Below are 26,985 nucleotides of genomic sequence, written 5' to 3'. Positions count from 1 at the left end.
TAAAGGACAAAGCCTGAGATGATTAAATAATTTGGGAAGTATCATTCTTATGTCCAAACAATGGATTTCTGTGTTGATATAGAATAAAAATGATCAGTCTTACCCTAATCAAAGATATTTTTGAAAGTCTTATGTACTATTGAGAATTAACTGTTACAATGTTCTTGTTTAATTTTTTTATCGTGATATTTAAAGCACAGTTGAAGGCCACTGTGGAGTCATGGGCAGATAAAGATGCTTGAAACACAAAAGTCTAATGGATACAATTATCATTGTAGTGTTCTTTGCAGTAGTTATTGAGGCTACTCAAAACGTTAATTGGATACTAAGCTTCATCTCTAGAGAAAACGTCTACTAAGTGTTTGGGTCATGCACAAAATATGCCAGATACTAAGAGGATATTAGTACACTTCACAGCACATTATACCAAAGATCTGTTATCTGACACCAAGGATCTGTTCTCCGATGAAGGAAATGCAAAAAAAAAAAAAAAAGATATATAATGATGCCAACTACCAACTGGAATGTTTGGTAGTTTTAATTAGGCATTTAGATAGGGTTTTTTTCCCTCACATGTTGGTAGGCAAAGATAAATCAGGGATGGGGGAAGTAGAACTGCTGTCACAGAGGTAAGAAAATAGAGTACCATGAAGTTGTTGCATGTGTATATAAATGGGAAAGATGGGATGCTTAATCCTCTGGCCTCCCATTTATGGCAGAAATTCAATTTATATTCAATGGGTAGTGATGGTCTAAAAAGTCCAGTAAATCCAGAAGACTGTGCAAAGTTTCATGCATGTGGAAATAAGAGGATTAAACAATTTTAGTACTTTATTTTTTTTGCTGTAATTGATAAACCATACCTTCTTAAGCAGAAATACTGCTTGCGAAAATAAAAGACAGGCAATTTCCCTTCAGCATCCAACCTCCTGGAAAAGCCTCTTTTCACAAAAGGCAAGAAGTGCCAGCCAAAATAACTTTCACAAGAAGGGAAGGAGTCCCATATTGGGAGCTGTATTTATCCAAATTCAAGTGATAAAATGTGATTAACTGAGATTGGGCCAACTGTCGTGAACACTAGAAGACCATCAAGCAGGAAACAGGCAATTCTTTTGGCATTTACTTGGAGGTGTCTGGACCCAGGACTACAGCAGGAGAGTAATGTTCCTTTGTAAAATGTTCTACTATTAGTGCAGTGTGTAATCACTCTACCTGCTCCCTGTTGTCTACTCCAAAATGCTACCTCAAGAGTCCTGAGACATCAGGGACAGCAGAGCTGTGCTGAGGCAGTTCTGAAGATGCTCTAGAAATGGATTTTTTTTTTAATTTTTGTTGTTGTTGTTCCAGTTTATATGTGAAAGCAGATTATAATGACCATGGGGCTGTCAGTTTGAAGCTTGGCATCCTTCCTTTCCCCTTAGGACCACCATCCCCCAGTGGGTAGGGGAGAAGACATGGTCGCTGCTGTTGTCTGCCGCAGGCCTGTTCCTCTGCAGACACAAATGGGCAGCCTGCTCACCCCCGAGTGCGCAATGCTGCTCTGGAGGAAGTCAGTTAACATGCCTTCTCCCAAGTCCACTTCCTTCTCTTGTTTGACACCGTGAGGTCACACAGTTTAAATTAAAAACATAAAAGGAGGGAGACACGTAACAGCAGGTAATGCGTCAGTAGATGCCTTTGCTCCTGCTGCAACCACCGTCCATTCATCAGCCAAGGAAGAACCTATTTCTTCAGAAACGCATTACCCAAAATCTTTTCTCTGTAAGACTGATTTTTGTACTTAGTAATATTATCAATATTTCATAGGAATGAGAAATTTTTTTGCCTTTTTTTTTCTTCTCCTTCCTGGTAGAGGAGGACTCCTCTGTCTTTTAAATCTTTCTTTTTTAATTGCTGTGCTGATTACTCCTGTATTCTGTGGGGCATTTTACTTCAACACTCCGAGAACTGCAGAGATTAGATTTCTTAATCTTTCGTGGTAAATAAAATATGTCCTAACCAGATAAGTTTATTCCTGTTTAAAATATACATGTGGGGTGTGTGTGTACATATGTCTCCAAAGAAGACGGAGATAAAGGAAATAGAGTGATTTAACTGGTTCCAAAACCACTACTTAAACTTGTCCAGTAGGTGATATGAACCTATTTTGTGGCTACTTGAGTCTGTGGAGTAAAGGATCTCCTTTTTCTCAGTTGAAATATTACCCCTACCCCTGACATGCACAGTCTGATGGGAAAAGGTGGGTGTTCCAAGCTGGTTTATGGGTAAAAGGTAGGAAAATTATATTAATGTCATGATCTCATCAGTTAGAAGTAAGAAATCCAATGTAAGGACAGAACGTTCTGCTTCACTAATTATTTTGAAGACATTTTTATTTATTTGTGTGTGTGTATATATTTGTGTATAAGATACAATACAACTTACTGATTATACATAGATGTGGTATTATATAAAGATGTTATTTTTTATTAAGCTGTTGTCTCTTGTGCTTAAAATATTCTTTTCTTTTTTTTTGTTCTCTTGCTTTGTAGGTGCTTCCAAGTTTTGTTTGCTCTATATGTAAAAAGCTATTGGATGTTATATCACTTCACTGCATTAAGAAATTTGAAGGCAAGATATAATGTATTTTAAGCTGCTGCATTGTCTTACATTAGGAGACAATCTTGCGGAGCTGGAGCATAATTTTGAGAATCAGTTGAAGAGTGATGTGTATATTAGTTTGCTATGAAGTTTCTGTTTACTGCTGGTTATTAAACTACATGACTGGGAGTTTTTCTTATTTTTCTTTCTTTTAGTGGCAGTATCTTTGGGCATTGTTGGCTGAAAGTAGGAAATACCTCCTTCAGCTTTGCTTTGAGGAGGGTGGTGCAGGAACAGAAAGTTCCTAGTAATGAGAAAAGAGAAACAAGGTTTTTTTGGTGGTGGGACAAGAACCAGCTAGAGAAGGTTGAAGAATTGGGTCAGAAAGCTTGATGCCATCCCAAGGATTAGGGGAAGGGATGTGGCCTCACCACAGCATATCTACTTTAACCAAGGGGCCTGGCAGGAGCAGAGGGACCTGAGACAGGGTGAGTTTAAAGAAGAAAGAAAAAATAAAGACTCTGCATAACACTGCAGTTGTATCTGGTGGTGAAGAGAGCTCAGGAGCAATGTGCTTGAACCCTGAAGAACTTGCCAGGGGACTGGAGAATGTGAGGCAAGGTTAGGCTTTATCAGGTTTGTTTTAGCTAACAGGCTTAGAGAATCCTTTAGGTTAGATTGCTTAATTACATGGACACCTTAGCGCTGCATGTCCATGGGGTGGGAGCTCAGGCACAGCGCTGGGAACATAAATGTGCAGAGCTGAGCAGCAGCCAGAACGCCTGCTGGCGTTGGCAACAACCAGGGCTTAGAGCTGCCCGAGATCAAAAGGTGCTTCAAGCATCTCCGCCAGGGTCTTTCTGATCCAAAAGGGTAGTGCTCAGAAAGGAACGGCTCTGCCCCTGCCATCGCCATGATCCTGCGATGATGCTGTGCAGTTGTCTCTGCACAGAGTTGGGACTTGCCAATTCACCGTCCTTCTCCAGTCGCTGGGACTCATCGTTACCAAGATCCCGGTCACCTAGTTCAAAAACTACGTGGGGTTTTCTGCACTACAAAACAGTCTTTGTATTAGTAAATACTCTTGCTGCGGAAGAATGTTTAAGTTCATTTTTCTATGAGTGCAGTAGAAGCCTTTTCAATTAATAATACAACATGTTTGAAAGTTTGGAGAAAGATCTTTTGAAGATGACTGATTTTTAATTACGGTGTTTGTGGTGCGTAACAGCAGCTATCTGTACTCATCTTTTATTGCAGAATTATATTTCAGGTCAATCATACGGTGAAATAAGAGTGGGTTTTGTTTTCCTTTTCAAGAGAAAAGGTGTAGGAAAAATGAATTGTTCTTTGTTTCTGTGAAATTCCTGAGAACTCCCAACTAGAAAGGCATAGTCAAACGCCCTGTCTGACAGTGTCCAGCACTGGAGACCTTACAGGACTATGCAGGAATTCCCGTATCTGCAGGTTGGGATAAACTGCCCTTCACTGCAGGTCTTGTTCTGGCTGCCAGGACAGCGTTTGTACTAGGAAATACTACTGAAGCGAGTGTTGGCTTCGGTGCTTGTCCCGCATTTGCGCCTGTTGTTTCTTAGTGCATCCCCAGCACGGCTGTGGGCTTTGCGGCCTGGCAGTTTTTCACATGGGACCCAGAAGCAGCCTGGGCAGTGCTGGGCACTTTGGATGCAGACAGTCGCTTCTGGGAGAGGATGAAAAGAGTAGCTCATGCCTCTTGGCCCCTGGGCTGCAGAAGGGCCGGTTGTGTGTAGTAGTACAGGTGTAACTTAGCAGGCTTGCACAGTGGAGCAGCTGCAGAGTTGCAGGTGTAGGAGCAGGGTGGTGGTGTTTGGTGGGTAAATGAGCAAAAAGTCAGAGTGATGGACCTCATGCAGGGAGAGGGCAAAACCTCGAGGCGGAGGATGGGACCAAATGTGTCAACAAGCTACCCTTGGAGCCTTTTGCAGCATGGTCTAGTCATAGGGATGAATGTAAATGTTGGAGAGGGAGCATTGGTATACCTTCCAGCCTACAGTTAGGGGAAGTTTGCATTTCTTCTATCAGGCTATTCTGTCAGAGTCCCAAACAGAATCTTATTCTTTAAAGTCAAGAATAAGGCATGTTCTCAGATGGGTTAGAGGGATTTAAAATTGAAAACAGATTTCTCATGTGCTGCCCCCACCCCAGCTAGCATGAACACTGATCTCTTTGGAACATGCTGATGAATGTGGGACGGCCTGTGCACCGCTTTGAAGATCCTGGCACCAACTCTTTGTGGCTTTTCTGAGTCTAACAACCATCTCTTGATGCTGCTCTGGAGGCATTTTGTCCTTGGCAAATGATTTGCAAATCCTTTGCTGCCACTTGTTGATCGTTTTGAATTGAGAGCGGATTAATGATTGTTTCTCTAGTGGCAGTGTTGGCCTCTTAATAACAGTTATCCAGCTTTCTTGTGCTTGTCTAAATACCATATGCTCAGATGACTCCAAAGGAGCATATATGGGTAGTGTGCAAATGTCTAAATATAGCAATAATAATCTCTAGCTTTCTTTTTTCAGTCAGCAGAAGAAATTACTGGATACACTTCCGTTTGTGCAGAGCACACACTGAGATAAGTCTATGTTGACATCTGTTCCAATACTTATTTCTGAAGTCTCCCTGATACCTTCAGAAGAGGAGAAATTATTTTGCTCTAAAAATCTCTGAACTTGTCTTCGGTCTCCGGTTGTGGGTTGATTCCCCTCCCCCCCCCCCCCCCCCCCCGGTTACGCTGGAGAATTTTTTCACACAGTTTTCAGCCCCTTTCCAAACTGCCAACTTTCTGCTCCAGTGAAGTTACTTCTGGCTCCACTCCCAGTATTTTGAGGGAATAATAGATCTTATTTTAGCCTATACAGATTTAATTGCTGTGAATAAGGTTGACAATTATCTCCTTTTGTGTCTGAGAATCCCACCAGCTGTTTTAGATGCATTTAAATTGCTGCACCATTCTAAACTCACTTGTCGCATCAGGAGCTATAATGCCAAATTTCAGGCACCTGGTAATCTGTAGTTGGCCTTTACTTTTAAAATAATTTTTGCTGTATTTAATTCTGTTTCTTCTACTTCCCTTTCAACCTTGGTTCTCTGCACTGGGTGGCATTATTAGTCATACCAAGGGACTTCTATGCCAAAGATGCATTTTGAGGAAAATGCATTTCAAATAGCAAGAAAAGCTATTGAAAGAGAAGTTGGTGCGGTTTTGGGGGGGTTTCTGCCCCCTCCACCTCCATAAGCTCAGGCATCTCAGGTGGGAATCATCTGACCATATGCTGACAACCTGCTGTCTAAGTGTCTAGGCTCAGCTTTATTGTCCACTAAGAGGAACAGACATTTCCTGCTAATGTAAACAACTAAAATAGGTCAGATGAATCATGCCCCCAAATGTCCTCTTTCTCTTTGCTTATAAATAAAGTCTGGGTGATTAGCTCAGACTTAGCTGTCTGCACCATAGACGTCTGACTGGATCTCACCTCTGGGGACCATGCTTGTAGCAGCAGTCACGTGTAGGTGACTGTAGATACGTGTAGACACCTAAAAGGATTAAAAGTACTTGGCGTCTTGATGCAGAGCCACTGCAAGTGCCAAGGTGAAGGTGCTTTGGGCTTGACTTCTCAAAACCAAAGGCAAACCTGGGTGGATTTTCCCAAGGAGTAGATCAGTATTTGATGTCTGCTGTTACATAGCACTAAACTGTGGTGCACCATCTCTTTTTCATTGCTAGCTTCCTAGACTTGTAAAATACAGCTTCATAACTTCTTTCTTCTTTTTTTTTTTTTTAGAAATGTTAGTTAAGCAGGATCTCTCCTCCCTATTATCTTGCTACTTCTGCCTCCACATTGTCTTTTCAGTCTTCTTGTGACAGTATGTTGATTTGGGTTTAAAAAGAAATAAATAATAACTTGCTGCACAGGTGTCCCTGTGGGGCAGCACACTGGCATGTGAAGGTGGAGGTTGCTTACACTGGGGAAGCCAAGAGAGGCGACACTTGTGAAAATTCACGTTTCATCCTTTGCCTGAGAAGTTGGCTGACTCGGTAATTTTCTGAATTTTTCAAGTGTTAAATTCTGCAGGGTTTTCTTTTCACTCCACATACAGCTTTGTTTAATGTTTATTTATAGTCTTGTCAAGGGGTTAATAAATTCCTTTTGAACTTCCAATTTCAGTCACCGCCTTAGTGCATATTTCACATTTGTGCAACTATAATTATAATTTCTGAAAACAAGTTGTTCCTTGGTGTAGCAGGATGCAGGGACAACTAATACTTTATTAGTTCCTGATACATATTTTTACAGATTTTGACACAATTTTAATTTCCCAGTGGTCTGAGAGGAATGAGGAGGGTTATGTGCAAGTTACAGTAGTCAATTGGTTCTGGTGTTGACTTTGTTCTCATTAAGACCTCTCTGGGATTGCGAGTGCCTTTGATCATGCCACCCAGGATCCACCCCATCAATGCTCCTTAGGTCTGTTTGTGCTGGGCTTCCCCATCTCCTGTGGGCCTCTTTGGACACAATTGACTCTCCTTAGTTAGAGCTCTCCTTAAAATATTTGATGTTGCCCTGCTTACTATGTTTCTGCTAAGTATTTGCCAGTCTGTAGGCTTTCAGGTGTGCCTGGATGCATTTGCAGGTGAAGACTTGGATTGAGGTTTCATAGGAGCCAGTGGTGCTTTTACTATTAACTTTGGAAGGGGTAAGGTTCACAGTGGAGGCAGATTTGCAGCGCAAGTAGAAGAAACAGTAGTGCTGGAGAAGCATGATCTGGTAGTAGTTATGCAGCTGCTCCTGCTCCCATTCGGACCAGAGCTGGGTCCCAGCTTGGAGTCATTCGTTGTTTCAGGCTTCACAAGGTGGCAGTGAGCGGCTCCCGCTCAGTGCCAGACCCTGCGCACACAGCGGGTAAGGCAGGTCTCTTGCTTTGCGCTCTGCTCCCTCTGCGTTCCCATATGGATATGGTTCTCGACAACCTGCTGTAGCTGACCCTGCTTGAGCAGTGGGGTTGAACCAGATGACCTCCAGAGGTCCCTTCCAAGCTCAACTGTTCTGTGATTCTCTGGTATTGCACCTTCCAAAACTGCTCCTTTTGCTGTGCCTCCTCTGCTCTTGGGAGAGGGGGCATCTCCTCATCCCAGCCCCCCTGCAAGGGCAGCAGGAGTCTGTGGGGACAATTTGCCCTGAGGTTCCAGTGCCATCTGAGGCACAGCAGGACTGGTTGCAGCACACCCCAAAGACGTGTTGTGGCATACCATGGTAATAGGTGATGTGCAGACCCCAGAGCTTGAGTTCCTTCCCTCTGGATAAAGGTAGCAGACGGGGCTGGAAAGGTCATCCTTGTCTACAAGCCCTAAGCATATGCGCAGACACTCACTTGCTCACTGCTATATGCCTGCTCTCAGGTAGAAATTCTGCATTTGGCTGTGATTCTTCTTTTTACTGGTACTGATTTTACCAGGGTCTCTATGTTGACTTTGTCTCCAAATTACCACTGAGCTTCATGTTTTGCATCTGTGATGCCTGAACAACTGAGCAAAGATATTAAGCGCTTTGACCTACATTACATGAAAAATAGATGTTTTCAATGACGTAACATTTAACTGAACTTTGAATAGCTTTCCTGAGAAATAACACAGGTTTTTGTACAGAGGTGTGCGTGCATGTGTGTGTAAAATATACATAAAAGTACTGCAATATTTTCTTATCTTGCTTTGCATTAAATACTGTGACTTTTTTTTACCTTAAATTTGGGGAAGCTAATTTTGGAGTTGGCTGTTACTCCCAAGCAGAGTCAGTGAACACTATACAAATGTTTTGATGGATCATTGAGAACTATCAAGGTTAAGCTAGCTGCCATTTTTCTGCAACTTTTTTTTTTTTCAGGCTGAGGATTGCTGATACTTCATTGGCTTGCATTTAGCTTATATTTTAACAGCTTCAAAGATGAAGTCTGTGAAAGTAATTTTAATAAAAGAAGTAAAAGATTGGGTTTTGAGGCACGTTTCTATGGCAAAGGGCCATTGTAGCATTTTTTGCATGTGGCCCCTTCCTGCAGATCTGTCATTTAACGTTCTCCCAGAAGAAGAGTGATGGATGTAAAACTCCAGCAGCAGGGTGTAGTTTTTCTTTAAGCTATTCTTAAAAATGAGTGGCTTTGAATTAATTTTCTACTTGTGGGTTCTTGATAATAAAGCTCTATGTAATGTTTTCTTTTTGCCTTTTTTTCTTTGCCTTGCATATGTGTGCTTTCATACATATACAGTTTGTTATAATGACTTTTTAAGAATAAATTAGCAGATTGACTTCTTTGAGGTTATAGGGGCTTCATGATACCTGCTGCAGTACAGGGATATTGTGAATAAGGCATTAGTGCTTCTCTGTGGAAATGTGTACACTCTGTCACACTTGCAAAAACTAGTTTGGGGCTAATTTAAGTTGGCAACTATATAGAAGGGATTAGTACCGGCACTGCCAGACTCTTGCGGTTAACTTTCATACATGCTAAATCTGAGAGAGAATTTTTTTTTTTAAAGCTTGGACCAGTTTTGCATAAGCCATTTATCTTGATTTCTCTGTGAGGAAAAAAAAAACCCACAAAACTGAGAGAGCTGAGCCTGCGGTCTACAGCGTCATAGCCTAATGGTTTAGGATTTACTGAAGTACTTTAAACACATAACTTACTTCATTGTAAGCATAAGGAGAGCTTTTATTTGCATATAATTGGCATTGTTCTAAAGAAGAAAGGGTTTATGTTGGATGTTCTTTCAAAAGTAGAATTTTGAGAAGGAAATCAGGGGTGTGGGGAGGATGGCATTTTGTTTTCTTCATGCATCCTTGCCATTTCCAAACACTCATTTATGAGTCTACAATAAATATAAAATATTTTAATTCAAACTGAGAATTTGATTGGTTTTCTGTGTATTAGTAGTAGCTGGTGTAGTAGGAACAGTAGTGTTGAGCTTGTAGGCAGAGTGAATATTTCTGAGGCCCAGATGCCCCTTCCTGTAGAGATTAGGGGCAGGCTTTTTTAACTAGTGTGATTTGTGTGTTTCTGTCACATAACTGTGTGTGGACAACTGGATGTCATGCAACTGTTTTTTCTTCTATCAGACTTGTGTGTCTACTTTATGAGGGATACTTGTGGTCAAGACGATCTTTAGCCTCACATGCAGAAGCATGGAAGTGGCTACTTTCCCCCTGCATTAGAGGGAAAGAAATGGCAGAACTTGGGGTTTTGTCTTGAATGTGAGCTCCAGGATAGATCCAAAGATGTTTCTCATCTAAGAACAGCTCAAAACCACTATCATAGATATGTTTCTCAGTGTGCAGTCAAAAGCCAAGTATTGCTCATCAGTGAACTTTGAGATTCACCCTTGAGGGCTAGGGCAACAAAGTCCCATGTGTGATAAAATGGCTGGGAACAAAATAAAGAAAAGTACTGTCAAGATGTGCATAGTGTGTTTTCTTAAGATTGAACCAGGTGCCTGAGTTTCAAGGGTTGTCAGTCCGAATGTGTGAAGTCAAAGGACTACTCACAGGCTAAGGAACCATGAAATAGTACATTCCTGTAGAAATATTCCTTCTCTTTTCACACTTATGTTTTTTTAATGCTTTCTGCTTCAATCTGAAGCTCTAAACTTGTCATACCAGCCAAAGCTGGTAAGCATTCTTACAAAATTCTAACAAAAATCTAGAAAAATCTTAATGTTTTTGTGCAAATATACTAATCTGAAGGCTGACTTCACCAGACTGAATATGCCCTATTCATATATAAGAAGCATCATTTGAAGAATTTTCAAGGCAACTTCTTCCTGTATACTATGGAAATAAATTCAGACCCATTTTTCCCCGATTAGCAGGATGTGAAAATTTACCTATTAAGGAGGAGAAGAAAAAGGTGTAAGACAGTATGTTAGTGGAAACTGGACTAGAAGGACACTGGTCAACACGTAGTTGTTTGTCCTAACTCTTGGGACTTCATCTTCTGGGACTCTTGCTTAGTTTTTTCAGCAAGCTTTGAACAGGCAGCCGAACAAAGTTGCTTTAAGTAGGACAATGAGCAGTCTGACCTGGCGCGCTCTGCAATTTTACTGTGCTTCGTGGGAAAGAAATGATGGTTCTCTTACAGTGTCAAGTTTGTCTTTGCTTTTGCAACCTTTTCTCACCCCATGCCGATAGCTAGTACAGAAAGAGTGAAAAAGGAGAATTTGGCAATTAGCATTGCCAGCTGTGGCTGAGATTGCTCAGCCCTGAAGTGAGATCATGCTTAACCACATTTGTGTCCCACCAGACTGTCTCAGCATCTGCTCTGGGCTCACTGTCCATTGCTGTTCTCGTGTAGTACCTGCATGCTAATTATCCAAAAGAGCTGCTCATCCCTGTGTAGTGATCACAGAGCTTGCTCCATTACTGTGACCTAACAGCTGTCTTGTTCCTTGTAGTCACTTAATATTTCATCTTTTTTGGAAAGCGTAACTGGATGATACGCCACACAATAGCATTTTGGAAGTCCATACAAATAACATCAGAGTGGACCTCCCTTCCAAGATGTCATTGACTTAGTTCAAAGTCAAGCTGTGTTACCAGTTCATTTACACTGAACTTGTGGCAGAAATTTGTAGAACTTTTTCTTGCATTGTTTTTGATTTCTTTAATGTATTTTAAATTTCCAGTATAAACGGCATTTTACTTTTGGGCCTTGCCTATTTTTAATCCCATATTTAGAACTTACGAACTTGGCAGGTGTAGCATCTTCTAGCTGGTTCCTAAAGTGAATTTGGCCCAGTATACCAGTGTGATGGCTGGTAGGAAAAACCATATTTTTACACCGGATCACACTCATCTTTATGGCTAAACATTCACTTCCTCCTTGGTTAATAAAATGAAGGTTTTATTCAACCCCATGGATTTAGAGAACCGATTCAGGGATGGCTTCAGTTTCTGCCTGCAGTGGACAATACCAGTGGGTGTTTTGGTTTTGATGTGAGCAATATGACAGTTGCAGCAATGAATGAATGAAACTGTTTAGGCTGCTTGAAAAGCTGCCTTTCATCTGCGGGAGGAGGTGAACAGCTGGGAGGGGATCTCTTTCAAGTTGATTCCCAGTGCAGAAATAAATCTTGTGTGGGTGAAGGGGGGAAACAGCCACCTACCTGGAAATCTAAGACTGGAAATGAGATGTCACAGAAAAAGGCAGTGGCATCCACTCACATGCTAATCCATTAAGGGGGAAAAAAAAAAAAGGATGGGAGAGGGCAGAAAAGCCAGCAATACTTGTACGAAAGGGTGTTTTATGATATTTTTAATCGTTGTTCTAAGACTGTTGAAATTATTACACAAAACTGTAGGAACATATTATGTGTTGTCTATAGGCACGGTATTCATTCGTCCGGCTTACTCCTGTGTTAGCAGTTGGGTTGGATGCCAGCTGGTGCCACGCTCACAGCTGCAGGGCAGCGCAGGCGCCGCAGCCGGAGTGAGGAGGGGGCCGGCAGTAGCTCCCGCGCGGCTGGAGCCTGGCGCGGGGGAGAAGGGCTCTGTGCTGCCTGAAGAATTGATTTATTCAGTGTCAAAACAACTACAGGTGCCCACTGCTATTCTGAACCCCCAGCCTTAAATTGAAAATAGCAATAAACAACCAACTGTCCATGGATATATCCACCTTTTTCTACCTCCTTTTCTCTAACCCTTCAGGAGGAGATAAAGAGCTTTTTGGTTGCTTGGGGTTAACAAATTGAAGTTTTTGTGGATCAAATGAGAGCAGGTTCCCTGAATAAAGACATCTTGCAGGACATCTTGCAAGCAATGCTCTTTCACCTCAGCTCATAGACTTTTCTTTAAGCTTCTTTTGTGGGCTCTATTTTCCTCCAAGTATGTAAGGCAAGTGCATTGTTGGGTTTTTTTTTGTTGGGGTTATTTTGGCAGGTGAGGGGTGACATTTTACCATTATCCTCTTTTCACCTTGTGAACAGCAGGAAGGTTGTTAATGTATTCATTTCAGAAACTTGTATATGCCAGAACTGCAGAAAGTCACTTTTATCCACAGTAAATAAATAAAGCACTTCAACAACAGCTCTTGGTTATCATTGCTTAGTTCTTGTGATTGTTGAATACAGCCAGTATTTCCTAGAAAAAGAATTGTTTACTTCCCCAATGAGTGGTACTACTCTTTGATATTGTTAGTAACCTGAAAACTGATAATGGGGAAACAAGGAGCATGTTTGAAGTTAGATAGTTTAATAAATGTTTAAGAGTATATGTCTGCTAATGAGATAAATTATGGAGTTAGAAAATTTCCTTGGGGAAGAAAGATAAAGACATGGTTAGAAGAAAAAAATTGTTTTGATGATTGAAACTTTTAAATTACTTGGATTATTTTGAAGCAGATAACTTGTTTGCAGGGCTTTTCTTAATATATATTTTTAATACCTTATGGGACTTCAAGCAAGTTGGAGCAGAGTTGGGGTCTTCTCCTACCTTTGCGTTTACAGAGAAAAGCATTTGGCAGCATCTTTTTGTAAAGAGATCTAACTAAGAAAGCAACTTGGGACCATCAACTGGTCTTTTGGTTACAGCTTTGATTTCTCTTGCGTTTGGGTGCTTGCAAGCTGGTTTTGTGTTCTTTCACTCCCTCTTCCTCTTTCAGCTGACCTTCCCTGCCAGGATGGCTTCCTGCCTGGCACGGCCACCTCCTCGCCAACAAATGCAAGTTGATGTATTTCCCCCTTTCTCAGCAGCACTCTTCTTTTTAGAAACATTTGCAGGTATTTTGATGTTCCAGTGTTAGACCCTGTGGGCTACGCAGATATTATGCACAGCCTCAGCCTTAACCTACGTGATACGAGCACAATCTGCTCAGGCCTTTGCTCTGGAAGTGCTTGTGTAGGATGTCTTGACCCTCGCAACAGGTCCTGCAGTAGAGGTGGAATCGGGAATGCTTTCTACTACCATAGAAAGGAACTTTGTCTTGGTGGGGGAGAAGCGGATAGGATTTGGAGTGTCCTCCTATGGTCTCCAGTGGTTGTCAGTTACCCGGCAGTTGATCTAAACTGAGGGGGTAGGTCAGGCTCTGTACTTACAGATTTTATTTCTTAGCTGGGACAGGTCTAGACTGTATGTGCGGCCAGTTCTCACGCTTCTGCTGCAACGTAGCTCCCCAAGCTCTTGTAGCTCTCCTAGTCAAAAAGTCTTTTTTGTGTATACTGCTGCTGTTGGGTATCATTCAGAATTTATGATGAGCCTTTACCCATTATTTTTAATCTAAGTAGGTTACATACAAAATTTTGCTAGACTTGTGAGTTTAAAAAATACAAGCACTTGGACAACTACTTTAACTTTTTTCAGAATTTAGGATGTAGACGTGAGTAAAACTCTCCTCCTGCAGCACAGCTTGGAACTTCTGCTGAAGCAAGTACCACTTAATGTAATCTCAAAAAGCATGGTATAGGGAGGAGCAAAACAACCAAAGAGTATATGAGCTGATACTGATGTAAGAAATAGAGGGCTCAACAGAAATACTTCAAAAGACTTGAGCTGGGTTTTTTTTGTTTGGTGGGGGTTTTTTTGTTCAGAAAACTAGTATCAGAACTTGTTTTGGATTTGTTCAACTGGCCTGTTTTGGTTCTTTTAAGATAAATTCGGTGACCTTGGCGCAGGAGTTTCAGAGCTCTGCTTGTTGAACGAAGAACAGAAGCACAGTGTGACCTACATTTCCATGCAGTTGGATGGGATTTGGGGTCTCGCGAGATACCAGCGGAATGCTAAGTGTGAGCCAAACAAACTAGCTGGCTACTATCTGGAGGATTTGCTTTCAGCTGAGGGTGTGTTTGAGGTTAGTCTCATAAAGTACTGGTGTCCATCAAGGTTGATGCAAATACCTCTTCAAGTGTGACCAAACCCCACCACCTCACTGTGCAGGCTTCAGGAAGCACCTGTTTGAAGTAGGATGTATTTTTATTAGCACTACTGTACCATGAACTAAACCTTAGGATTCTTTATTACTGAGCAATGTGTTTGACACAATAGAGACAGCTAATACTGTAAAAAGAGGCACTTCTGATCCAAATTAAACAGGTTATTTGGATTGAACTTCTTAAAAGGTTGGATAGGAGATAAACAGGTAAGGGGGAGAGGAGGGAAGGGATGGAAAGGAGTTGATCATAATAGGTCTAATCAAACAGTTCCTTGAGGAATTGTTTTGGGGAGAGAAAACAAAAGCAAGAATTCCCTTAAAAACATGTCTCTGAGTAAAAGCTAGAGAATCATGAAGTCCTCAATCTTTTTTCAAATCCTTTTTATCCTAATGATAATAGTAATTGTTATTATTATTGTTATTATTTTTGTTATTATTATTTACATGCATAATAAAATGGAAGTGAGGACAACTGTATGATTTGAGGAGGATTTTTTGGTGGGGAAAGGTTTTTTGTTGTATTAAATGTGAGAACATAGTGCTTTATCTCATTTTGTTCACTTTACTGGAGGATAACTTATTTTTTGAGGCAGACAAAGAGATATGAAGGGGAACTGAAAAGCTTAGGAAGCTGAGGCACTTCCTGTATGGAAGGAGGGGGATGGTAGGTTTTCCACAAACATGTTCAGAGGTCTAATTAAGAGCTACCTTTTAGAGATATGAACATCTTTTTAGTTCTGCTTTGTTATTTGTATAAGCAGCTTAGATGTGGGTTTTGTCCTGGTAAGTTAGAGAGCAAGGAGAGAAGACAACAGTAAAATCAGCATTGGAAAGCTGGTTGAAAAAATTGCCTTGAGGAGGGATTTTAGAAGCTGCAGAAAGAAAAGGATTTTGAAAGGCAAGAGAGAGACTTGAAGCTGAGTAGAAGGTGTTACCCGGCTTCTGTGCTGGGCATCAGGCACCAGCACATGTCTCAGGCTTTGAGATTAAAAATCACAGGGCTTCGCTGCAGCGCTTTCCCAAGGTTTGCCTATGAGATGGGATGGAACGGTAGAAGGCTGCCCGTGTCAGAAGAGGGCCACCTTTTGGCATCCAGCACCCATAAGCACTGTTCTGACATTATAATTAGTTCAAGTCTTCTCAAGAATTTCCAACATAAATTTAATCTGGTAGAGAGAGGAGAACTGGGTTTTTAGGAGATAAAGTGAAATTCTGGGAGGGAACATACACTGATGCCACAACCCTCACATCTTCTCAGTGTTCAGTCTTGCCAGGTTCCTTTTGACCATGCCCTCTTCTAGCAAGGTCTTTGGTACACAGGTTCAACTCCAGGCGTGCCACAGGAACTGATTGCCAAGCTAGTCTGTTAGGTCACTTTGTTCTCGTAGCCTTTCTAATATATTCAGTGCCTTGACAAATTTTCTTGGCAAGAGCTTTATAAAATGATACCGTGTTCTGCATAACTTAACATGCCATTACACACCAAAACATCTCCTACCATTCAAGTCCTGAAGTCCATCACTAAGCTTAGAAACTAGAGCAGCTCTAATACTTCAGTGATTTTTGGAAGTGGTAAAGAAGAGTAGTGATTTTTGTAAGGAGTAGCTTTTCTCTCTATTTGTCTTCTGCTTTTGTTTTAAATGGAGTTGAAAACAGCTAGCAGCATCAGTGAGGAGACTGATCAGCTAAACTGAATATTTATTAGTTCCTGATACAATAAAACTATATTTTCTCTGCTGCTGCAGTATTTTAATCATGCTTGCAGCATTTCAATTTTTACTCCCCCTCCCCCCCCCGCAAATATATGTTTCCATTTTTCCTAATAGGTCAAGAAAATGTCAAGTTTTCAGACTAGGAGCTTACTGTGTCTCCGTGTTTGATCTTCAGTTGCTCAAAGGTTAGGCACTACAGGAGGTGAGTGGTTAGACTGCTCACAGGTGCCTTGCAACTAGATGCTCCTTCATGTCTGCTCTCCGTGTGTTTCACAAAACAATTTTACAGTTGGTGTTTATTTACAAGAAATACTTGTAAACAACTGGTGGTATTGTGCATACAGGTGTCAGACTGCAGTATGTGACATTTGGCACTGTAAAGAAACTTTCAGTTTCTGAAAACGGTTGTAGTGGATGCACATTTTCTTAGAAGATGACTTTTTTTCCTAATCACAGGCAGGAATACTCATTTGCATGTCACAGTATCATGTTGCTCTTTGAAAATCAAAAGAATATATTACCTTTAAGCAAGGCTGACACAGAATTGACATTTCAGCAAGAGCAGGCAAGCTGGGGCAGAGTTCCCTGCAAGCCTGCCTTCAGTTTTTGTTTTCATTTCAGCGACCTTTAGCAAGTGCTTTCCTGTTACGTAAAATTTTATTGTAATGAAAATATTAGAGATCAAGAAGTCAAGTATGCCATGAACTTGCCATCAGGATTATGATGTGCCTTCAAGCTGTTTGACTTTCTGGGGAGGCAGCACTTATGTTTTTAAAGACATGGTGTGCCTGATGTGAAACTCTGTGTTTGTCCAGTAGTGGAAACGCTGTCTTTGACGAGCAGTCAGCTTGTTAGGTGACTCTCACCTGGTAGTAAAGAGAATTGGTTAGAGAGTGTTTGTGGAAGAAGACGTGCTTGCATCAAAATGTCTTTGCTTGATTGGAACAAGGCATGGCCCCACCTTACACGGGTTTTCCCTGTGTAAGCCCAGGACTGTCAAAGCACATCTTACTGAATGCGGTGTCAACTGATGAAAAATGAGTCAGTTTGTGGTGAGGTTTTCATGTAGAAAGTGGAAAATGTGTTTGAACGTGGCTGTTCTGAGGTGGATGATAGTAATCACAGTATCTTGGATAATGCAAACTTCTGATTAGGGTTTTTTAATGGTGGTGGTGGAATAGTTGTTATTTCAGGTTCACCACTGATGGAAGAAAGACGAGCAGTTGTGGTGCAAGTCTCAGGATACCTTTGGCTGTCTGAAGCTTATACTGAGCTCTTACTGCTGGTTTCTGCATGCCTGCAGCTCTTGGTGCAAATCGTTTGCTTTCTACGCTGCAGGTGGGACAGAGGTGTGAGGGTTTGAGGTTTTAGGGGAAGGGTATGTTGTTCTGCATTGCTAGAGGGGTGTATTTATTATGCATCTCTGTGTTGCTGTGGCACAAGCAAGCCTGATTTGTGTGTTGGACTATAAGGCAAAGCCTTTCCTCTGTATTTCTGTCACAGCAGTTCTATTATATGCCTTCTATTATATGCCCTTTAAACAGACTAATAGAAGTTGCGTATTTTTCTGTGCCTTTAGCAATATCAGCTTTTTAGATTTATAGCAGGTATTTTGTTTGTGCAAGACTTGGAACTTGACAGAAAGCACACCCTTAGCCTACAGATTCATTAGTCACCATAGCAGAGAGGCTGGCAGGTAAAAAAGCAACTGGGGATCTCATGTTTCAGCTCAGAGGCATAAGTGTTATCAGTTTTGACCATCAAGTAGTCCCTTTAAAGAAAAGTATGGTATGCCTAAGGGTAAAATATGCTCATGATAGCATTGGCTCTTATTCACACAATTCTGTGAAAAACACTGTGAAAATGCCACGTGTAGGTGTATAGAAACAAACGAGTATACGCGTGTGTATGTATGTATGTGTACCTGTGTAAGACAAGTCAGATATTTTAATTCATTTGGTATTTGCAGTACTTCTGGGCTATGGTTCTGTACATCTTGACTCAGGTATGAGAGGCAGCTGGAGGCTTCTGTGCTTTGCTAACTTGGACATGTCCCTTGTTTTCTTGTTTTGTTTTGATTTTGTTCTTAGGGTAATAAATGCAGGGAAGAGCACGCACAATGAAGATCAAGCCAGCTGTGAAGTCCTCTTTGTCAAGAAGAAAGCTGGAGGCGCTAATTCTACACCAAACAAGAACTCCTCAACAAAACGGAGGTCGTCATTGCCCAATGGAGAAGGTCTCCAGCTGAAAGACAATTCGGTAAGCAGACATCTGTATCTTGTCAGTGGAGAAGTACAAAATAAGTATAAAAGGATGTGGCAATATGACACTAAAAGATGTTTACTGAATGTTTCATAGTTTCAGTCACCTCTTGTTAATCACCTTTGCTTAAATACAGAACACTTAGCTATACTTTTCTTAGCTCTACTTCTTGATTTTTGATTTCTTGCATTGAAAAATGTTCCTTGCATCTAAGACATTTTAGTTTAAAGATGGGGAGGGGAATACTCCTTGGATTTTCCTTTTTCTTTTGTTTCCGAAAATACAATCCTGAGGAATTTACTGCTGCAGAATACTGTGTTTAATGGCTGTGGTTGACTTGTCCAGTGATGGTCACTGCAAGCATAGCAGTATTACCATTTATACAGTCATACAATTTTATAAAGGATTAGACAGACGTTTGGGTTCTCTTCACTGAAGTAGTATTGTGTGTAGCAAGGTTGGTTTGTGCAGGTAGAGTAAGGTCATCCAGCACAAGGAATTCAAAGATTTTTGCAGGCTGTGGCTCTTCTCTGTGTGTGGAGAGTGATGTGCATCATGAACTTGTCTACTGGCAATCATCTGCTATTCTTCATCTGTCTTGTTTTCTGACTGGCTAATTACTTTATCTGCTCCTTAAGCATGAGCTCAAGCTCAGGCTCCAGCAATGATCGATAGTGTGTGCTTGAGTCAGATGTTTAGCCATGTAACACTAAATGCCTTATCTGAATGTTGGGAGTCGGACAACGTGGATATGCAGTCTTTCTGCTGCTAAGAAAACACAAGTTCTCCCTAAGTGTTAATTAGTCTTTCAGTGGACTGTAAGTACCCTTTTTTGTGGTTTTGTTTGTTTGTTTGTTTTTTGTTTTTTGTTCTTGTTTTAAACCAGGTTGTGATTAGCAGTCTGCTTCAGTCTCTCTCCCAAAACCCCATGGCTTGGTACACCTGATGGCTGCAGGGGTCATTGGGGTCCTGAGCAACACACATTCCTCTTGCACTGTGTCGCTCCTCATCTCTTGCTCCTGCTGTTCTGTTTCATATTTCATTATTGCTGCAAAATTTTCAGGCTCTGACAGATTTTCCATGTTTGCAAATAGCCCTGTTCTTTCCTCTTTCAAATCTTTCCTTAAATCACCTGTCCCAGTTCCTGTGTGTTGATATTCCTCCTTCAGACAGTCATGATTTTTTTTCAAGTACATATTTGAACACTCCTGGATAATGAATTGTGCCTTGTGCTTGCTGGGACTAATGACTTCTGTGTATGCTCCTGCAAGGCAAAACAGAATTTGTTTCAATAGTCAGTGTTTAAAAAAGTCTTTCCTAGAAAGCCCATGCAACTGTCTGCTATTGGCTCATGCAAACACCTGGTTCCCTGAGTGTATTTAGTTTTTGTATATGTTAATTATGTTTAATGACGCAAGCATTTGGCCACAGTACTTGTGTATATAAAACACATCAAGATAAGCAACAACGTGCTTCTTCCAGGTGATGGGTTTGTCTGACACAGAGGGCATCGCTGTGTTACGCACGCAGCACACTGCAAAGACCCCTGCGCAGACACCAACATGGGTAGACACATCTTGGTGCTGTGCAGTATCAGATGCTTCTTGAGAGCAAAAGGCACGCTATGTTGTATATACTGCATTGTTAATCATCTTCCTCAGAAGGAACTTTTTTCCAAACATTACCTAGTAATGGTAATTACTAGGTAGGGTCTATAAACTGACTGCAGATTTTTGAAAGCTGCTCTTTTTTTTCCATTTTAAATGTAATATTTGTCAGCCTTGTTAAATATCCAGTTGCCCTGTGTTAAGGGGAAGTATCTCACAGAATTTTCTGATTTCTCCTCCTCTCCTCATTAGTGTACTTCCTACATTGATTCTGTATCTTTTATCTCAATTTTGGAAGAAACAGACACTCCCTTTCAAGCTTCTTGAGTGAAACATTTTTAGTTCAAATCTTCTGTTCTTTCTTCTATTTCTGACACATTTTGACCAGAAATGAGCATAATGTCTGAAGTGAGGAGCCAGCTGATCTATATAATATAGTATACTGTTTCCATGTCACTTCTTATTGCATTCTTTAAATGTTTGGTTCTTATCTACAAATATACTGCTCTTTCTACATGACACTTGAATGCGTGCTATAGCACTCATTATTTAGCTGTGTAAAACCTATTCTACCATGTTATTTGACTACAGCTCACAAATTTAAATTTGTAATATATTTTCCCAAAACAGGCAGCATATTTCTAGAGAAAGTTTTCTACTAGAGGGCAGTCTTACACTAGCAATTAGTAGGATTTTTTCCTTGGTACATTTTTTTGCTAGTTGAATATATTTTGAAAGAAAAAAAAAATATGTACACTTTTCTATAATGTATCATACTTCTCCTTTTTCATATTTTTATACTGTAAAGTATAATACTGTTTTGCTTTCACATAGCATTGTTAGCAAACTTTTTTTAAGGAGTGTATAAGTTGGTGTTAAATGTGATAAGGGTGCAACTTACTCTGTATCAATAGGATGTAGAAATACAGACTTGAGACACTCCGGTGAATGGTATAATATCATCCCAGCAAGTATTTAGTAAGAAAGGCAGAGGCTGAATTCTGGGGAATTTTCTAGGGAAATCCCACTGTAACACATAACCTGAAATAAAGTCTGAGTGGTGAAGCACCTTGTAGAAATATTGAAGGAAGAAGGGATGAGGGAAGCAGTTTATTGAATATTTGTCTGATGAAAAGATTTATTCTTGTTCTTGTTTAGTTTTTTAAAGTGTGGAGCACAAGGGAAATAGGAACTGGAACTTAACGTGTCTCTTAATTTAACAGAGACCATTTCATTGTCCTCAGACTGTTCTTTTTTTTTCCCCCCCAGACTGTTTGAGAAGGCCACATACCATCTTTGTTTTACTCTGCTTTCTGGGAAGTTTGTGAAACTTAAATGTCAGCTTCATCTGAGGTTGTGTGATTATTGTTATTTAATGCTGAGCCCATCAATGCAGCCCCACGCTTTGGCAAGGCAGCGTAAGGGAGTCAGAGTTCCACAGGGTGTCTGTGTGGGTTGGGTGCTGCTGTCATGGCTTTGACTCTGTGGGTGGACTCTGGAGAGCTTTCGAAGGTGGGAAGGAGGAAGTGATGGGCCAGAAGTGAGGGTAAGGAGAAGGGAATGTTTCTTCAGCCCTGACACACATAGTAATCCAAGGAAACCTGTTAAATAGCATAAATAGGTTTTTCTTCTTGAAAGAGTGGGTGATACACTGAGCAGGGCAGCAAAAGAAAAAGCTCTGCAAATTCAACCCTAAATTAATTCTCTCCCTTTTCCCCCACCCCACGCCACTGCTGCATGATTAATCATAGAACCACAGAATCTTTGAATTGGAAGGGGCCTTTTAAGGTCATCTAATCCAACCCCCCTGCAATAAGCAGGGACATCTTCAACTAGATCAGGCTCCTCAGAGTCCCGTCCAACCTGACCTGGAATGATTCCAGGGATGGGGCATCTACCACCTCTCTGGGCAACCTGTGCCAGTGTTTCACCACCCTCATTGTGAAAAATTTCCTCCTTATATCTAATTTAAAGGTACCCTCTTTTAGTTTAAAACAGTTACCCCTTATCCTACAGCAACAGGCCCTGCTAAGAAGACTGTCCCCACCTTTCTTATAAGCCCCCTTTAAGTACTGGAAGGCTGCAATAAGGTCTCTCGGGAGCCTTCTCTTCTCCAGGCTGAACAACCCCAGCTCTCTCAGCCTGTCCTCATAGGGGAGGTGTTCCATCCCTCTGATTTTTGTGGCCTCCTCTGGACCCTCTCCAATAGGTCTGTGTCTTTCCTGTGCTGAGGACTCCAGAGCTGGATGAAAAATTTTTGCCCTCTGTCCCCATTCAGGAGCATTCACTTTAAATCGCACGGCTTTTTCACTGGTGCTATTTTTAAATGCCTTTAACTACAGGGTGCCTTGCTGATGAAACTGAAGACCATCAGTGAGTGAAATGGGAATCCTATGCCAGGATATTGTCATAGTGACAGTCAGGTTGCACAACTTAATGTGATGCATTATTAGTTGCCATTGCAATGTGGAGATACATAACTATTAATTCTGCAGGTTTTTTTGTCACAAAGATGGGGCGGAGTGTTTGTTTTGTGTGACACAAGGTTGGTTGCCTACCACAGGTAACCGAACCTATCATCGGTAGCATGAGGAGCCTTTTCTCTGACCATGGAGTGGCAACTGCTCACCCAGTTCAGATTTTGAGAACTAAAGATGTGCTCTAATGCATTCTGTGAGTGTATTTGGAACAATAATAGTCGAGTTGGGGTGTGGTTTTCAGAATAAATTTTCAGTGGCAACATGATTTATTTGCCTGTTTGGAATTTGCTTCATTAAAAAAATTTCTGAAGGTTTGCAATGTAGGACCACTGCCTAAAAAATTTGTCCCAAGTTTATTGCTATATATTGCTAAGGCTGCCTTTTTTTTTTTCCTGTAACTTTGCTATAAATTTCTATAATTTCCCCATTTATGTATATATGTGCATTTTCTTTCATGATTTCTCATCCATTGCTTGACCCAAAACTTTGCATGTCTTAATTATACTTTACAATTACAAAACCCGGGAGACTGCTGAACCTTCCTGAAAGCTAGGTCAGCAGTTGAAGAGCTTGAAGCTTATTAAATCTCCCAGTACATACTGGAAATTAATTGTGAGGTCAGTGCAGAGAAGGATCTGTTTGCCTTTCATGCATCTGGTAGCTATTGAGAATGTTGTTAAATCTGAATCTTTTGAAAGAAAATCTAAAATAAATCACTGTGGTGACAGATCACACTCCCACTTGAGGGGTCTGCCCATTTAAAAGAACAAATGGAGACTGGTGTTTGAAAGACTGCTTTTGACAGAATACCACTAGAGCTAGTAGAAATAGATGTCTTGTTCTCTGAGAGTCTGCAGAATGTCAGTACTTTTGGGAAGAAGTTCAAGCTCCCAAATGTGAAAGAGAGAGAACAGCCATGCATATACACACCAAAATGTGTGTAATCACTTGGTGGTTACGGAGGTCACCTCAGCTGTGGGAGGAAAAGCAAGGATTTTTTTGTGCTTTTTGTCTCATCTGTGCGCCCTGACTGCTGACCCTTGTTCGTTCTCAGAGTTGCTACTTTATTTGCACCATATATTTAATTCTCATCCAATTGGTTTGGTTTTGGAGAATTCATTTCTTTCAAATAGAGGAGCTGTTTTTATTCTCTGGGCAGGGCGAAGGAGTTTGTTTCTTCTTCCTTTTTTACACGGCTAATAGGTTATTCGTGGTTATACTGTCTTTGCTAGTTCAAAAGTAAATGAAGCGTCATAGACATACATAAAAGTTTTTGGAGACTAATATTTAGGTTACAGTAATGCCTGCAGATCCCAACTGAAGTTAAGGCCCTAGGGCATCTCACACAGAACGTGTTTGTAAGAGCAGCGTTGTGGTAGTCATCTCCCCTGACTGTATATGCTTATAATGCAGACCTCTCAGTTATCTAGGGTACTTCTGCAGTTGATAGGGAGAAATACTTTGGAATGACATGAGCATAGTCTGGAAGTACAGGGGTGTTTTTCTCTCTGCTCAGTATCAGGGCAATTTAGAGACCTGTCTTGGAGGTGTGCAATATAGGTGCCTGAACTCAGCTGGACTGTTAGCAACACCCTCTTGTTAAAGAATTATTAGTCCAAAAAGGACAAGATCAGTGAACTCCAGAAGAACTACTATAGCTGATGTGGCCATGCCATGTTCATGTCAGTGACAGCTTGACAATACAGCTCAGGCCCACATGAGCTTCTCTGTCCTAATTTGTGCTGCCCATTGGCTTAGAGGAAATAAGCAGTAACATTTCAACTTCACTTTTTGTCATGGGCCATTGTTCTGGTCTGGTTTAAAGCTTTCTGGTCTCTGATGGCACCTTATTTGACTACCAAGTTCACATCAGGCTTGTTCAGTGTAGGACATATGCAGTGTTCTGCTCATAATAATGAGAGTGAATTGTGTTAATAATTGTTCTCCTTTATCTTCTGAAAAGCTCTAATACAGACTTTGGTGGTGGCTTGCTTTGGAAAACTTAAGAAAAGGGAGGGTGTTTAAACTTGGTTTTAATTGTAAGTTTTTGTTATAGTTTGGGGTCAGGGGGAAGGTGACCACAAAATACCTTCCTCCTATAGGTGGAAGGTAAAATATTTCCATTTCAATCAGAGGTGCAATGCCTTTATGCTTTTTCCCCCAAAGGCAGCACATCTCCAAAGGAGTAGCACCTTCCAAATGACATAAGCTGTGGAAGCATTATCCATGGTGCATCATGAGGTGGATTTTGGCCAGGGACCCAAACCCTAAGAGAAGAATGGGAGCAGAAGTAGTTTGATCTGCAACTCCCAGGAGGCACAGTGCTGCCATTTTGAATAAATGGTTTCAGTTTTCAACTGAAATACTTTCACTTTGGGATACTTGTTTCTGTTGGCAAAATAATTTACATTTTGCATGAATAGGAATCTATTTTTACAAATAGGTTTTTTTAGTCAGTAATCCTGTTATCCGTTAAAAATGGTTTAAGCAGAATTTTACAGCCAACTGTTGTGTGAACTTGGAGTGGTTCTGAGGCCAGAGCAAGCTAGCACAACTGACAGTTATACCTTCAGGGGTGAAGTTTCACAACAGGTTTTTTTCTGACTGGGTGAGTGGGTGGGTCTGGCTAAGGAGACGCATTTGGAAATCTGTACATTTGTTGGTCCACCGTTATAGGATGTACCCTGTATGATCCTTACTGTGGTAAGTAGTCAGTACAGCAGTACTGTAGGACAATACTCCCTTTTCTCAGCATTTCAGTAATAAAATGAAGGGTGCATAATAGACTGATGAGTTCCTTCTCTTGGAGGAACTCTCCACTGTATAGATGACTGTATTGTTAATGCACTGGTTAAGAATATGTTTGACCTTTACTACAGCAGCAATGCTATAATCTTAAAAAAAAAAAAAAGACTTCTATGTAATTTTTATAATCAAGGCTTTTCAGTGTGCATTTCAACAAAGTTGTAAGTAATAATGCTTGTTCAGCAATGAATTCTGCCCTTTGAACAGCATGAACCTGTAGTGATGTTCTATATACCTGTTGAGAGTATTATAAAAAGAGACATTTTGCATTAGGTGTTGGATTTTGTAGCTCAAGGCAACAATGAATGATGTCTTCTGGATCTGCAAATGACAATTCATGGTGTTCTTACTCCAACCTGTCTGCCATGTCCTACAGCCAGTGGTTGGCACCTTTGTGGAGCAGCTGGAACAGCAGAAAGTAAAAGGAGCTGCGGCTCACAGCCCTGTCCATAAGTTTGAAATAAGCAGTGCTTTGGGCATGAGGTGCAGGGATGCAGGTGGTGCTTAGACTATATGCTGATCTGTTGTGTAAGGGAGCAGTGTTGCAGTGAGTGAAACAAATCATGTCTGTCATCCTAAATTAGATCACAGTCAGCATGCCATGCAGTTCTGTGGCTGCAGTGAGATCTACGTTATGCTTTCTTAGTACGAGATGTTTTGCACCGGTATTGCCCGATTCCTGTCCCTTGCAAAATGGTTTATTTCTAAACCTGTATTAGTCCACCCATGTCTGACTCGCAAGGCAGCCCCACACACAGTTGTTTCAGCACAGCTGGGAGATGGTGCAGGATTAAAAAGAAATGGAGGGGAAAGGAGAGACTGGAAAGACTCTTTCCACATGTTGCTGCCAAATATGCTGTCATGCAAAGACAGGTATTGTTATGCCTTAAATGCTTCCCTGAGGATTTCTAGGTTAATTTTTTCCCCAAAAAAGTTGAAGTTATCTAGGGAAGTTATCTAGGTTATCTAGGCTCCTTGGTATTTTTCAGGCAGACGGGAGCTTGTGCTGCCCAGAACTTAGTCTGCCTCCAGCCTGGGGATAATGGGCCTTACCTGAGTGATAGGGCACCCCACCACAAAACCATGGTTTCTGCTCAAATCACAGCAATAGTGGAGCTGACTTACACTTCTCAGAGAAGACTGTGTGGAGCAGAAAGGGATAAATATTTGAAAATCATGTCATTGATCAATAACTGCTGAAGAAATATATAAAATTACCACATATACCTTAATTTTAATAATGAAGTCTACAAAATTTGCTTTTTCCAGATACTCTGCCTGTATGAGAGCAGTTTTGCTGACCAGCATGCTAGGAGTTGAGCTAAGGTATAAGATCTAAAAGCATACTATTATGCTGAGAGCTATACCAAAACACTTGCATAGCTCTTCTGATCGGAGGTTATATAACTCCAGTGCTGTACAGGAAGCTTTCCACAGGACTGGGAAGAGCTAGGCAGTGAATGTGTAGGCTAGCACAGGTGGAGTGCAGCTGATCCCACTTGTGCGTGCCATTCTTGAGGACCTCTGTGCTGTGCTGGTTCCTGGGTTGGCATAAGCAGGGAAAGCCTGAGCTGTTGCTATCTGCCAACACGGATGGAC

The 26,985-nt window shown here is 41.1% G+C and overlaps 1 protein-coding gene across 1 annotated transcript in view; it reads left to right on the top strand.

Moving 5' to 3' along the window:
- Nucleotides 1-26,985, top strand: part of PPM1H (protein phosphatase, Mg2+/Mn2+ dependent 1H) — a gene marked incomplete at its 3' end in the record, with an annotated part of 135,796 nt that overhangs the window by 47,389 nt on the left and 61,422 nt on the right. The window contains exon 2 of the mRNA XM_082013925.1: nucleotides 18,323-18,491. Within this exon, the coding sequence (XP_081870051.1) occupies nucleotides 18,323-18,491 (169 nt within the window). The remainder of the gene's footprint in view (nucleotides 1-18,322; nucleotides 18,492-26,985) is intronic.

The sequence above is a fragment of the Phaethon aethereus genome (genome assembly GCF_964289735.1).
Source record: "Phaethon aethereus genome assembly, chromosome: 1".
NCBI lineage: Eukaryota > Metazoa > Chordata > Aves > Phaethontiformes > Phaethontidae > Phaethon > Phaethon aethereus.
This window is presented reverse-complemented; position numbering and strand designations above follow the sequence as displayed.